This window comes from Takifugu rubripes, chromosome 15 (assembly GCF_901000725.2).
Source record: "Takifugu rubripes chromosome 15, fTakRub1.2, whole genome shotgun sequence".
NCBI lineage: Eukaryota > Metazoa > Chordata > Actinopteri > Tetraodontiformes > Tetraodontidae > Takifugu > Takifugu rubripes.
In genome coordinates this window covers 15,507,499-15,519,542 of record NC_042299.1, presented here as the reverse complement: position 1 = coordinate 15,519,542, position 12,044 = coordinate 15,507,499, and the positions used below count along the sequence as shown (strand labels likewise).

The 12,044-nt window shown below is 48.9% G+C and overlaps 1 protein-coding gene across 8 annotated transcripts in view; it reads left to right on the top strand.

Annotated features, from left to right (window-relative positions):
• The window catches only part of fat3b (FAT atypical cadherin 3b), a 49,984-nt gene that overhangs the window by 21,924 nt on the left and 16,016 nt on the right, over nucleotides 1-12,044 (top strand). For all 8 annotated transcript variants that reach the window (XM_029848219.1, XM_029848218.1, XM_029848217.1 and 5 more), the window contains 28 exons: nucleotides 126-401; nucleotides 573-783; nucleotides 895-1,109; nucleotides 1,194-1,352; nucleotides 1,453-1,574; nucleotides 1,865-2,047; nucleotides 2,140-2,254; nucleotides 2,330-2,611; nucleotides 2,882-3,232; nucleotides 3,294-3,467; nucleotides 3,561-4,091; nucleotides 4,581-4,945; nucleotides 5,030-5,183; nucleotides 5,693-5,800; nucleotides 5,890-6,073; nucleotides 6,299-6,519; nucleotides 6,676-7,128; nucleotides 7,237-7,371; nucleotides 7,456-7,849; nucleotides 8,065-8,261; nucleotides 9,380-9,533; nucleotides 9,609-9,842; nucleotides 9,958-10,136; nucleotides 10,671-10,884; nucleotides 10,951-11,165; nucleotides 11,245-11,382; nucleotides 11,560-11,703; nucleotides 11,791-11,988. In XM_029848219.1, the coding sequence (XP_029704079.1) occupies nucleotides 126-401; nucleotides 573-783; nucleotides 895-1,109; nucleotides 1,194-1,352; nucleotides 1,453-1,574; nucleotides 1,865-2,047; nucleotides 2,140-2,254; nucleotides 2,330-2,611; nucleotides 2,882-3,232; nucleotides 3,294-3,467; nucleotides 3,561-4,091; nucleotides 4,581-4,945; nucleotides 5,030-5,183; nucleotides 5,693-5,800; nucleotides 5,890-6,073; nucleotides 6,299-6,519; nucleotides 6,676-7,128; nucleotides 7,237-7,371; nucleotides 7,456-7,849; nucleotides 8,065-8,261; nucleotides 9,380-9,533; nucleotides 9,609-9,842; nucleotides 9,958-10,136; nucleotides 10,671-10,884; nucleotides 10,951-11,165; nucleotides 11,245-11,382; nucleotides 11,560-11,703; nucleotides 11,791-11,988 (6,306 nt within the window). The remainder of the gene's footprint in view (nucleotides 1-125; nucleotides 402-572; nucleotides 784-894; nucleotides 1,110-1,193; nucleotides 1,353-1,452; nucleotides 1,575-1,864; nucleotides 2,048-2,139; nucleotides 2,255-2,329; nucleotides 2,612-2,881; nucleotides 3,233-3,293; nucleotides 3,468-3,560; nucleotides 4,092-4,580; nucleotides 4,946-5,029; nucleotides 5,184-5,692; nucleotides 5,801-5,889; nucleotides 6,074-6,298; nucleotides 6,520-6,675; nucleotides 7,129-7,236; nucleotides 7,372-7,455; nucleotides 7,850-8,064; nucleotides 8,262-9,379; nucleotides 9,534-9,608; nucleotides 9,843-9,957; nucleotides 10,137-10,670; nucleotides 10,885-10,950; nucleotides 11,166-11,244; nucleotides 11,383-11,559; nucleotides 11,704-11,790; nucleotides 11,989-12,044) is intronic.

The following is a 12,044-nucleotide window of genomic DNA, read 5'->3' as shown; positions in this document are numbered from 1 at the left end:
CAACAACCCTCGTAGATAACCTCCAAGTGATTGTGAGGGATATTTTGTAAAAACAGCCTGCAGAAGCCTTGTGTTCTGTACTAAACATGGGAGCTTCGATCTTTCCGGGCTCCCCCCCCCACCAGGTATTCATACGAGTGCAAGACAGCAACGACAACCCTCCAGTCTTCTCACAGCCAGCCTACGACGTCAGCGTTTCAGAGGATGTGCCGGTTGACGTGGAGCTGGCGCGGGTTCGAGCGTCGGACCTGGACGAGCGTGCACGTTTGAGCTACTCCATCTACGGCAGCGTGGACCCCGCCAGCATGAGACTGTTCAGGGTGAATCCCGGCACGGGGATCGTCTACACCACGGACAGGCTGGACTACGAGGCCAGAACGCAGCACATCCTCACCATTATGGTGAGAAGGGATGCTAAAGATGCTGTGTGTGCGTGAGCGTGCACGTGTGCCTCTGGGTGCGCGCTCTCACTCCCAAGTTATCCTCCCTCTGGCCTCACTTAATTTCAGCTGATTTCTTTCATTCATCACTTCCTACAGTTTAATTTATAGCCATTGCTCATTTCACTCCAGGTCAAGGATCAGGAGTTTCCATTTAACCGCGACCTGGCGCGGATACTGGTGGCGGTGGAGGACTCCAACGATAACATTCCCTACTTCACGAGCACCGTGTACGATGCCACAGCCTATGAGTCCTCTCCCTCCGGCACCTCCGTGCTCCAAGTAACGGCCCTTGATAAAGACAACGGGATTAATGGTCAACTCACCTATACGATAGAAGCAGGTGTGATCTGGTTTTTTAAAGCGCACGATTGCTTCACACTGGATTCACAACAATCCAGGTACATTTTGTCTTTGCTCACATCGATGCCTGTTATTTTTCGTCCCCCTGCAGGAAACACGGGTGGCGTTTTTGGCATCGACGCTGCCACTGGCCTCATTTTCATCGCCCGGGCGCTGGATCTCACCTCTGTGGGCTTTTACACCCTCACCGTGCGCGTCACAGACAGCGGATTCCCCCCTTTAATGGCCACGGCGTCTGCTCGCATTTCCTTGATGCTCTCTGACTATTCCAGCCCTAAGTTCTCTCAGAAGGAGTATCAGGCTGAGGTACTGTGAGTGTCGGCCTGTCGAATAGAGACACATAAAGTGCAGCTAGATTAGAAAGGCAAACATCTGCAAATGTATTTCCAGATAATGGAAAACGGCACTGTTGGAACCCACGTGGCCACAGTCACCGCCCTCAGCCGTTCAGCGCTCTTTTACGATATCTCCCGGGGCAACGAGGACCTCTCTTTCTACATCAACCATCACACCGGCGTCATTAACACACGCAAACGACTCGACTTTGAGGTTCGATGTGCAAAACTTGCCAGTGTCGTCTGGAATGTCAATGAATTCCAGATTTAAAGTTCAGGAAAAGGGTGATTTTTGATTCTTTTTTTTTTTGCAGCAAACCCCGTCCTACTTTCTGGTGGTGCGTGCACTGAGCATGACCAGGATGGAGGCCAGCACCACTGTCACCGTCCAAGTGGGCGACGTCAACGACAACTCGCCTGTCTTCCAACAGCTTAGGTTTCAGACATAAGATTACCGTCTCCATCTCATCTCCTTCCCTGTGTGGGGCAAACACTGAACCCTGGAATGTCATAGCTGCCAATTCTGGCCAAAGATGTAATTTTCCAGTGGCGAACGGGAAGCCCGGCCGCAGCTTTGCCTTAATCCCCATTCGGGTGTCGGTGATTATCGCCCCCGCCACCAAGCATGAAGGGATTTAAGATTCGAAACAATGTAGCTTCTGTTGTCATCTTTCTGTTGCTTTGATGGGACGATATACAGCAGTTTCCTCCTTTCTCCACCACCAGGTACGTGGGCACGATTAGCGAAGCGGCACCTGTCAACAGCGTTGTCCTGGGAGACGACGGTAACCCTCTGGTCATCCAGGCCACCGACCTGGACCGCAATCACAACGCCCTGTTAGTGTTTCACATCCTGGACGAGACGGCTCGCATGTTTTTCAGCATCGATTCCGGGACCGGATCGATACGGTAGGTGTTAAAGATGCTGCTGCTGTGTGTAAATCTCCATCTTCAGAGGAAACGCTGCATTTCTTCTTCTCCAAATGTCTCTTTTTTTTCAGAACCATCGCAAGTCTGGACTATGAGATTTTCTCCGAGTTCCTATTCCAGGTTTTTGTTCGGGACAGCGGTCAGCCTCCGAGGAGCGCTGACAGCCCTGCAGACGTGGTTATAAAAGTGAGCTCCGCCGCTTCTGACATGTTATGGATTATTTATGACTCTGATGGGTTTTATGTGCCTGCCCTGTGTTAGGTGATCAACATCAACGATTCACCCCCGAAGTTATCTCAGGATACTTACGAGACGGTGCTTCTCCTGCCCACCTACATGGGAGTCGAGGTCCTCCGGGTCGAAGCCTCCGACCCTGACACGACTTTAGATCTCACCCCGAACGCTGACAAGTCCAGCACACCCCAGCTGGTTTACTCTGTGGTGGAAAGCAGTGTAGAGAACTTCTCTGTGGACCGCTCCAGTGGGACCGTGACCGTCATCAATCCGAACCTCAATAAGGAGCTTTACCAGTTCACTGTAAAGGTAGGAAACACTGGTTTGCTGGCCAGTGATGGGAACAGAACACATGGCATCCACACTCCGCACACAGGACTGTTGTATGTGATGGAGGGTCTCCCGGTTTCTGATCCCCCCCAAGGTTATTTTTATTTTGCTGTGGATAAAAAAAAGTGCAATGCATGCAGTTTTTTCCCCACATGTTAAATCCCCGACACTACTGTGAGTCAGCTGTCAAATGAATGCCTTAAACCTTTCCTGCCAAGGAGGATCAATGGAGTTTTTGTCCGTTTCAAGGTTTGGGACGGACGCTTCTCCAGCATGGCGTCAGTCAGGGTGCTTGTCCGGAATTCTATAGCCAGCGGCCTCATCTTCACGTCTCCGGAGTACTCGGCATCCATCCCAGAGAACATTTCTAACGTCACTTTAGTGAGCGTTGTCAGCACTGTTGGCCACCGCCTCAACGAGCCTCTCAGGTACACGCTGCTCAATGCTGGGGAGCGATTCGTGATCCGGCCGACGTGTGGCGTTGTGCTCACCACCGGCGTGCCGTTTGACCGGGAGGAGAGAGACAGTTACGAGTTGGTGGTGGAGGTCAGCAGAGAGGAGGAAATACTGAAGGTGGCCAGGGTCACGGTGCAAGTCCAGGTGGGTGTGACACGCGCTCTGTGATGCCTCTGTGGTCTCATGACAGTGCTTCTTCCTGCAGGTGGAGGACGTGAACGACAACGCTCCAGAATTTGTGAACCTGCCCTACTATGCAGCAGTGCAGGTGGATGCCGAGCCGGAATCAGCGATTTTCAAGGTCTCGGCTGTTGACCGAGACGCTGGTGTTAATGGAGAAGTGTCCTACAGCCTGAAGCAGCAGCATAGGAACTTTCAGGTGAGGTTCACTCCGATTTGGCTTTTAAAATCCTTTCATTTACGTTGTATTTGGAAGTATTATAGTGTATACTGTATTACTATATCCTTGCAGGTGAACCCTGTCACAGGAGAACTGACCTTAAAGAAGGCCTTTGAGGCTGATTTATCAAATGCTGAGTACAAGCTAGTCCTCGTGGCCACTGACGGAGGCTTCCCGCCTTTGTCCCGGGAGGTCGAGCTTCCTGTTACGGTAGTAAATAAAGCCATGCCGGTGTTTGACAAGCCTTTCTATGGCGTCACTGTTCGAGAGGATGTGGTTGTCTCTACCTCTGTTCTGGGAATAAATGCCAGCAGTCCAGAAGGCCAGAGCGTCATATTCACCATTATTGATGGGGACCCTTCCTTCCAGTTTGACATTGGCTTTGACACCGGAACAATCAGCGTGATTTACCCATTAGATTATGAGACCACACAGTACTACCGATTAACAGTGAAGGCTACGGACACGCTGACCGGGGCGAAGTCCGAGGTCGATGTGGACGTCGTCGTGCTGGATGTGAATGATAACCCCCCGCTGTTCCAGAACACCTCATACTCCTCCGTGCTGCCCGAGAACTCCATGATCGGAACAACTGTGTTAAAGGTGGGAATGTTTGTTGAGTCATTCTGCTGTTTACCTTCACCGAATCACTGTTTACACCTGCGACTATCGCTGTGGGCAAATATTAGATGCAAAATAACTTATTTATGAGAGGATGAAGTGATATTTTTTTTAGAAATTTCCCAGTGGAAGCCCTGACCTTCAGTGAATCCCATTCCAGCTCTGTTGTTACACTGAGCTATGCATTTGTTTGGGACATTATCAAGAATTACAATGCATTTCATGTAGCTACAAGAAGAACTTGGGTATATAAATTATTAACTACAACAAACAAGGGTTGTGAAATGCCCAGCAAATTAATTTTTTTGGCTTTTAGCCTATTATAATGCAGCAAAATCCTTTCCGTGATCAGTAATTCAAGCTCAGGCTCCATTAACTGATTGGATGTCTTCATTGTCTGTGTAGTTAAGTGATTTTCTCAGCGTTTTTATTTATATTCAGTGAAAAATAAAGAGTTTGCTCTCCGTGCAGGTGATTGCTCAGGATCAGGATTCGGAGAAGAACGCCCTAGTGAGCTACCAGATCCTGTCTGACATCTACAACAGCACCGACTACTTCCACATGGACAGCAGCAGCGGCCTGATATTCATGGCGCGCCGACTGGACTACGAGCTCGTGCAGCGCCACAACTTCATCGTCAGAGCGACAGACAGCGGCGACCCCGCCCTCAGCAGCGACGTCAGCGTGACGGTGACCGTCACGGACACAAACGACAACCCCCCCATCTTCAGCCAGACGCTGTACGAGGCGTTCGTCAGTGAGCTGGCCCCCAGAGATCACTTCGTGACCTGTGTTCAGGCCTCAGATGCAGACATTTGTGACGCGCAAAGGCTGAGGTGAGGTGAAGTAAATATGAGGATAAAACCGCTTTGAAAAAGTATAATTAACATTGTAGCACGTTTCTGTTGATGCGCCGGCAGGTACAGTATAGTCTCCGGAAACGAGAGAATGACTTTTCTGATGGAGCCGCACACGGGGGTGTTGAGACTGTCTAACAAGAGGCGACAAGGCATGAAACTCTCATACCAACTCAACGTGTCTGTGTCAGATGGAGTCTTCACGAACACCGCTCAGGTGAGCCAACCTCGCAGCATTTGGACTCGTGGTCTGTTGGTTGATTTGGACTTTTAGAGCATTTGTGGTGTTCACACGCAAGAATCCGGGCATCTTTTTTAGCAGGCCCTTGCTTCAGCTGTCAGGCACTTTTTGCTCGCTGCAGCACTGCTCTGCAGTTTATAGTTAATGTGTATTTATGTCATATTGGGTTTGCTACGAGGATGAGCTGCCAGCTGGAAAGAAATGTTCACATCTGTCTCTTAGTGGTAATTACTAGGGGGACTCTGGTCCCCCACATCTACAATAATCCACATTCTATGTGGTGGCACTAACATGCTCCCATCTTCTTTTGCTTTTAAATCCTCTTCTTGCACGATGTGAATACTGTCACTGTCACTGGCAGTAATGGATATTTGCATAGGAATGTGGCCATTACCCCCCAGAACAAGCCGCCAGTATTTATTGGGTGCACACACGAGGACGATGATGGACAGATGTGTAATTGAAGTGATTATGATGATCTTTAGGTGGTTATACGGGTGCTGGGAGCCAACCTATACAGCCCGGTGTTCAGCCAGCGCTTCTACCTGGCGGAAGTCCAGGAAAATGCCCCTCCAGGTTCAAAGGTCATTCAAGTAAGTTTGTCTTTTCACAGAAATGTCCACATCAGGATGTGTTGCATTCGTACAACCCTTAAAATATCCACTTTGCGGGTTCTTTGCAGGTCCGTGCAACAGATGAAGACTCCGGGCTGTTTGGCCAGATCACCTACTCCTTCATCAACGACCTGGGAAAGACCAAGTTTGCTGTAGATGCAGATGGAGTCATATCCACGCTTGAGAAATTAGACAGAGAAAATGCTCTTTACAAGGACATGGTGCTGACTGTCGTGGCTCTGGATGGCGGAGGTATTATTTCTGACACTCACCAGGTTGATGAACCTTAAATCAGCTACTAACTCAAAAATTCAGCTTCCACGATGCATGACTGGTCGCTGTAAATATTCCTTGTTCCCGAAATGGGCATTTAAGTATATTCATTAGAAAAATACATTACATCTTTCAGGCATAATGGAATTGTCATAATAATTAGTTTGGAGTTAAAGGTCAAACTTGATGAGCCTTTTCTTCCAGGCCGTGCTTCATTTTGCAGCGTGCGTGTGATTCTTGCTGATGAGAACGACAACGCCCCTCGCTTCAGAGCTGTGGAGTATCGAATGAGCATCAAAGCTAATGTTGCCAAAGGCTCTCTGGTCACACAGATACAGGCCAGCGACCCAGACGCAGGGTCGAATGGGAGGATCACCTACTCGCTCTACAGCGAGGCACGGCTCTCTCTGGTTGATGTGCTGGAGGTCAGTAGATTCTGACCTTCATCTCCTTCATTTAGAGTCGAAATTTTCATGCGGCCAATATGCAAATGGCTCCGAGCTTCATCTTCTCAACATTTATTCAAATTGCTGTAAAATAGGTTGATAAGAGATGCTGTTATTTGTTCTGTTGGTGCTCAGGTGGAGCCAGACAGCGGCTGGATGATGACCAAAAGCAACGTGGACCACCTCCAAGGGACCGTGCTCTCCTTCTTTGTCAAAGCCACCGACTGTGGCTCCCCAGCCAAACATTCCCTGGTGTCCGCTTTCATCCACGTGGTCCCGCCTGACGCGTTCGTCCCCTCCTTCAGCCAGCCTCAGTACTCCTTCACCATCCCCGAGGACACAGCGGTCGGGACGGCCCTGGGGTCCGTGTACATGGGCCCCGGCCAGACCGGGTTCTTCACCGCGGTCGGAGGGGAAACGGTGGACAGCAACCAGGGAGGGACCTTCCTGGTGGAGAGAGAGTCGGGTCTGATCCGCCTGACCAAGCCGCTGGATTACGAGGAGGTCAGCATCTTTCGTTTTAAGGTCGCTGCGACGACGCGGCGAGACCTGATCGAGGCTGTCACCACTGTAGACCTGGAAGTTAAGGTCGGTTGTGGACCGTTATATCTGCACCTGCATCTAAGTCTTCTCTGCTCTTTTATTCCAGCCTGGGAGTTTGATAAAATAAACAGTGTTATTTGTTTTTTTCTGCAGATTCTGGATGTAAATGACAACAAGCCAATGTTTGAGACTAACACGTACGTATCCACAGTGATGGAGGGGATGCCAGTAGGCACAAGGGTGGTCCAAGTGCGTGCTCTTGACCCCGACTGGGGATCTAACGGGCAGGTGTGTTGTACTGCTCATTTGTTTCTCTCTCTGGGTTTGTCAGTTGCAGATGGTTGATTTATTCTGTCTTTTTTGACTCTGCAGGTGACCTACAGTCTCGGACCGCTGCTCACCTACAACTTGGACTTGACAAAGAGCGCCCCCTCCTCGAATGGTCCCATCACCACGAGCTCGGTCTTCGCCATCGACAGTAAAACCGGCTGGATCACCACAGTGAGCCAGATGGACCACGAGGAATGCTCCAGCTACAGCTTCGAGGTGGTGGCGTCCGATCTCGGGGAGGTCCGGTCCCTGTCCTCCACCACGGCGGTGACCATCGCCGTGTCGGACGTTAATGACAACCCCCCTCGGTTTGAGAGGGAGCTGTACCGCGGTGCCGTCAAGGAAAGCGATTCTCTCGGCGAAGTGGTGGCCGTCCTGAAAACCAGAGATCGAGACGGAACCGATCAGAACCGCCTCGTCAGCTTTTACATCTCGGGTGAGAGCTCAGATTGATGGCAGAAGCTGCTCTTTCTGTGATGAGATGAGGCTGTGTTGCATTGAAATCACATTCAGGTCCGAGGGGGCTGCTCCTATTAAAGGTCAAAGTCTAAATTAGTTTGAACTCAAATGTCAGCAACAGCAGTAAACTTTTCCACCAGAAACCAAAACAAGCTTTATTTCTCACAGTTTCCCTTTCATTTTCTGCTGCAGGGGGGAATCCACGAGGTGTGTTCGGCCTGGCCCCCGTGCAGGGCGAGTGGAAGGTTTACGTGAGCGGTCTGCTGGACCGCGAGCAGCAGGACTGGTATTTGCTGAACATCACCGCCAGTGACGGCCTGTATGTTGCCCATACTGTGGTGGAAGTCACCATCATGGATGCCAATGACAACAGTCCCATCTGCAACCAGGTCAGGGATCTAAGAAAGCGCTGCGTCACTGATACTAACGTTTACTTCAATAAAGTCAAAATCAACCTTTCTTTTTAAGTAAGAGTCACTGTCAGGTATTTGATGGAACTTTCTCTAAACACCTTATTAACTAAATATATCCACTTACACAATAATATGATCGAAAAGTGCGTAAAAAGTGTAAATATCACCACAACTGAATGATGCATGTCTACACGTTACACACAAACTGTACATAAACAATTGAATTGAAATAAAGCTGACAAACACAAACCTAGTTAAGAATTAACTTGTCTGCCCCTCTGGTGCTGAGACCCATCCTTTCACATGAATACTTAATAGAGTTAATATATTATAAAGAGGGGAAAAAGAAGGAAAAAGGGGATAAATTGACTAGTGGTGTTGGCATTTTTCCATTTTATACTAGTCTGCAGTTCTTACATATCTCATTAGATGGAGAAACTTATATCCTACTATCAAACTCTTACAAGTTTAAAGAAAACTCCAGTTTCATCAGTGAATTTCAACTAACTACAAATTCTATTCCCTCTATTCTCAGACGCGATGTCTGGATTTCAGGTCGCACAAATGGAAGATAGATTAAATCAAATTAGTAGCATGTGTCTGTAATTATGAAAGATTACTAGTAGCCCTAGTAAGTAGTACTAGTGTAGTAACAAGAGTGTGTTATTATAGTAGCAATATTAGCCCTTGCCCCTTTCACATTTCAAATCCAAATGCTATTAAGAACCGCAGGGCCATTTTCTCAGACCAGTGCGTCCTCCATATTAGGCACGATTACAAAGATATTATCATTAAAAGAAGTGCAGCAGGGGTGGATGTGACGTGCTGTATTTTGGACAGACTACGTTTTTTTTTTTCTGTCATGCTTGTTTGTGTTGGATGAAATAGTGAGCTAATTTCTCCAGGCACTCAGCAGCGGCAGCCACTTAACTCTCTTGTGCTTGTGCTTTATCAGCAGGGATAATGGATGCAACACTTTTATGTGTTTTTGGATGTATTGGACAGATGTTTTTTTCAGACGACTTTATTTTACTGCGTGTGTGTGTGTGTGTGTGTGTGTGTGTGTGTGTGTGTGTGTGTGTGTGTTGTGCCAGGCGGTGTACAGTGCCTCTTTTCCCGAGGACATGCCCATTAACAAAGGCATCCTGACAGTCGCTGCAACAGATGCTGACTCAGGCTCCAGCGCCGAGATCCAGTATTCGCTGTTTGGAATCGGGGTGGAAGATTTCTACATGGATGCAAACACTGGTAAACATGGTTGTTGTTGTTGTTGTACACATCAGTTGTACATTTCATATTTCCAAACCTCCTCCTGCCCCCCAGGTGAGCTGCGCTCGGCCACGGTCATGGACCGGGAGACGACCCCCAGCTACAAGCTCATCGCCCAGGCAACAGATGGAGGCGGGCTGTTCTGCCGCTGTGACATTTCACTAAAAGTGTTGGACGTGAATGACAATGCCCCCGCTTTCTCCTCTCCTCATTACTTAGCCAGCGTGTACGAGAACGCCGCCCCTAAAGCGTTACTCACCCGGCTGCAAGCCAGCGACCCAGATGAAGGTAAGCCGGCCTGTTGTTCTGTGCCATTACCTCAGAATGATAATGAGGGCAGAGACGGACACCACCGTGCTCTTTTCCAGTCTGAATCAGCTGGTAAATGTGGTTTTGCCTGCAGGTATTAACAGGACACTTGTCTACACTCTGGTGGATTCAGTCGATGAGTTCTTCTCCATTGATCCGGTATCTGGGATGGTGATTCTGGAAAAGTCCCTGGACAGAGAAAGCCAGGACTCGTATCGTCTGCGTGTCCAGGCCACTGACCAGGCTGGTCAACGGGGGGCGCTGTCTTCTCAGGTTGGTGGCTATGGTAACAGGTTCAGCCAGTATGGTTCCCCAGTATGACCACTATCCATAACTGTAGTGGCACAAAACATATTCTTAAAAGATAAAGGATGAAAAAAGAATCCAACTCAACTATGTGAGGAATCAATTCAACCAATATCGCAGCCAGAATTAATGTAATAAGAATATTAAAATGGAGATTAGCTGCGATTTCATGCACATTGCATATAAAGATGGATAACAGAAGACCATGAATAAAATAATATCATATTTGCCAAAGAGATTAGACATGAAGAGGGTGGCAGATTGGAGAATTGATGAAACTCAGGATTGTTTTAGGAAGGTTATAGTTAGAGAGACAGCGTGAAATTAAGAAGAAAATGAGTGTTAGCACAAGGCATGAAGGCAAACTTCAAATGGAGGTCCTGTTGGGCCGATTTATGCCATTGAATTTTGTTTATTTTATTCTCATGTACTTTATCCTCTGATGCCTGTTATCTGTAGATCTGCAGGGATCCTCTCAGCCTCTCTCTCCACTCCCTTTAGGTCAATTTGACCATTTTGGTGCTGGATGTGAACGACAACGCACCAGTCTTTCAAAGGAGGGACTACGGCGTCACCGTCCCGGAGGATGTAGCCGTGGGAACGGAGGTGCTCCGAGTCTTGGCGACGAGTGTCGACATCGGTCTCAATGCGGAGATCACGTACCACATCCGGTCTGGGAACGAGCTGGCGAAATTCACCATAGACACACAGCTGGGTGAGCTGATGAAAGACGAGTCTCGTGTGCATCAGCCCTTTAAATACTGAGCCGTGTGTCTTTCAGGGGCTATTTTTGTGGCTGATGATTTGGACTTCGAGGTGTGTAAGGATTACTACCTCACCTTAGAAGCCTGGGACGGCGGGAACCCTCCCCTCAGTAGTGCAACTGTGGTAACCATCGAGCTCATGGACGTCAACGACAACGCTCCGACATTCAGTCAGGATATCTACAATGTCTTGGTTAGCGAGGATGCGTCGGTTGGACAGATGGTTACCAGGGTAACAGTATACTCTTCCCCTGCCGTCCCATTTGGGCTGCCACCTTTCACCATGCTCTGTTCCTCTGTTCCTCCTGTAGGTGTCGGCGGAGGACCTGGACAGCCAGGTGAACGGGCGAATCACCTACTCAATCCTGAAAGGTGACAGGAACAACCACTTCTGGATCGACCCTGTGACGGGAATACTCAAAGTCAATAAGCGGCTCGACAGGGAACTAGTAAGGAGGCATATTTTGCTACAATATCTCATAAAACAATCAATAGTCATTTTCTGGTTCATGAGCTCAGAGACAGGAAATAGCGCCGGCTCAAGGTCGGCACACTATCCCGGCATTATTCAGAAGACGTCTTTGGCGGATTAGTGATGCTAAAGCACTTTCATCACTTTCCCTTAGGTGTCCCGGTACTCTCTCTCAGTGCAAGCGTTTGACAGCGGCTCTCCGGCGATGTCCTCCACCGTCACCTTAAATATTGATCTCTCGGACGTTAACGACAACCCGCCGGCCTTCACCCCGCCCAACTCCACGGCCATCATACAGGTGCCAGCCTCCGCACGACTGTATTTGTACCTTTTGTGCGCTGAGCCTCAGTTCTCACCTCCCGCCCTCCGGTCTCCGTGTTTCCAGCTGAACCAACCCGCAGGAAGCACCATGCTGAAGCTGTCGGTCACTGATAAAGACTCCCCAAGAAACGGGCCTCCGTTTGAGTTCCGCATTGTATCGGGAAATGGGGAGAATTTCTTTTCCCTGGACCAGGCTGGGACTCTGAGGTCTAAACGTGTGTTTGACCCTGAATCCCCCAGAGAGTTCACCCTTGAAATCCAGGTGAGCTGTGCCTCAAATGCTTTGTGATTTACGTATATGAAACATGCAACCTCCGT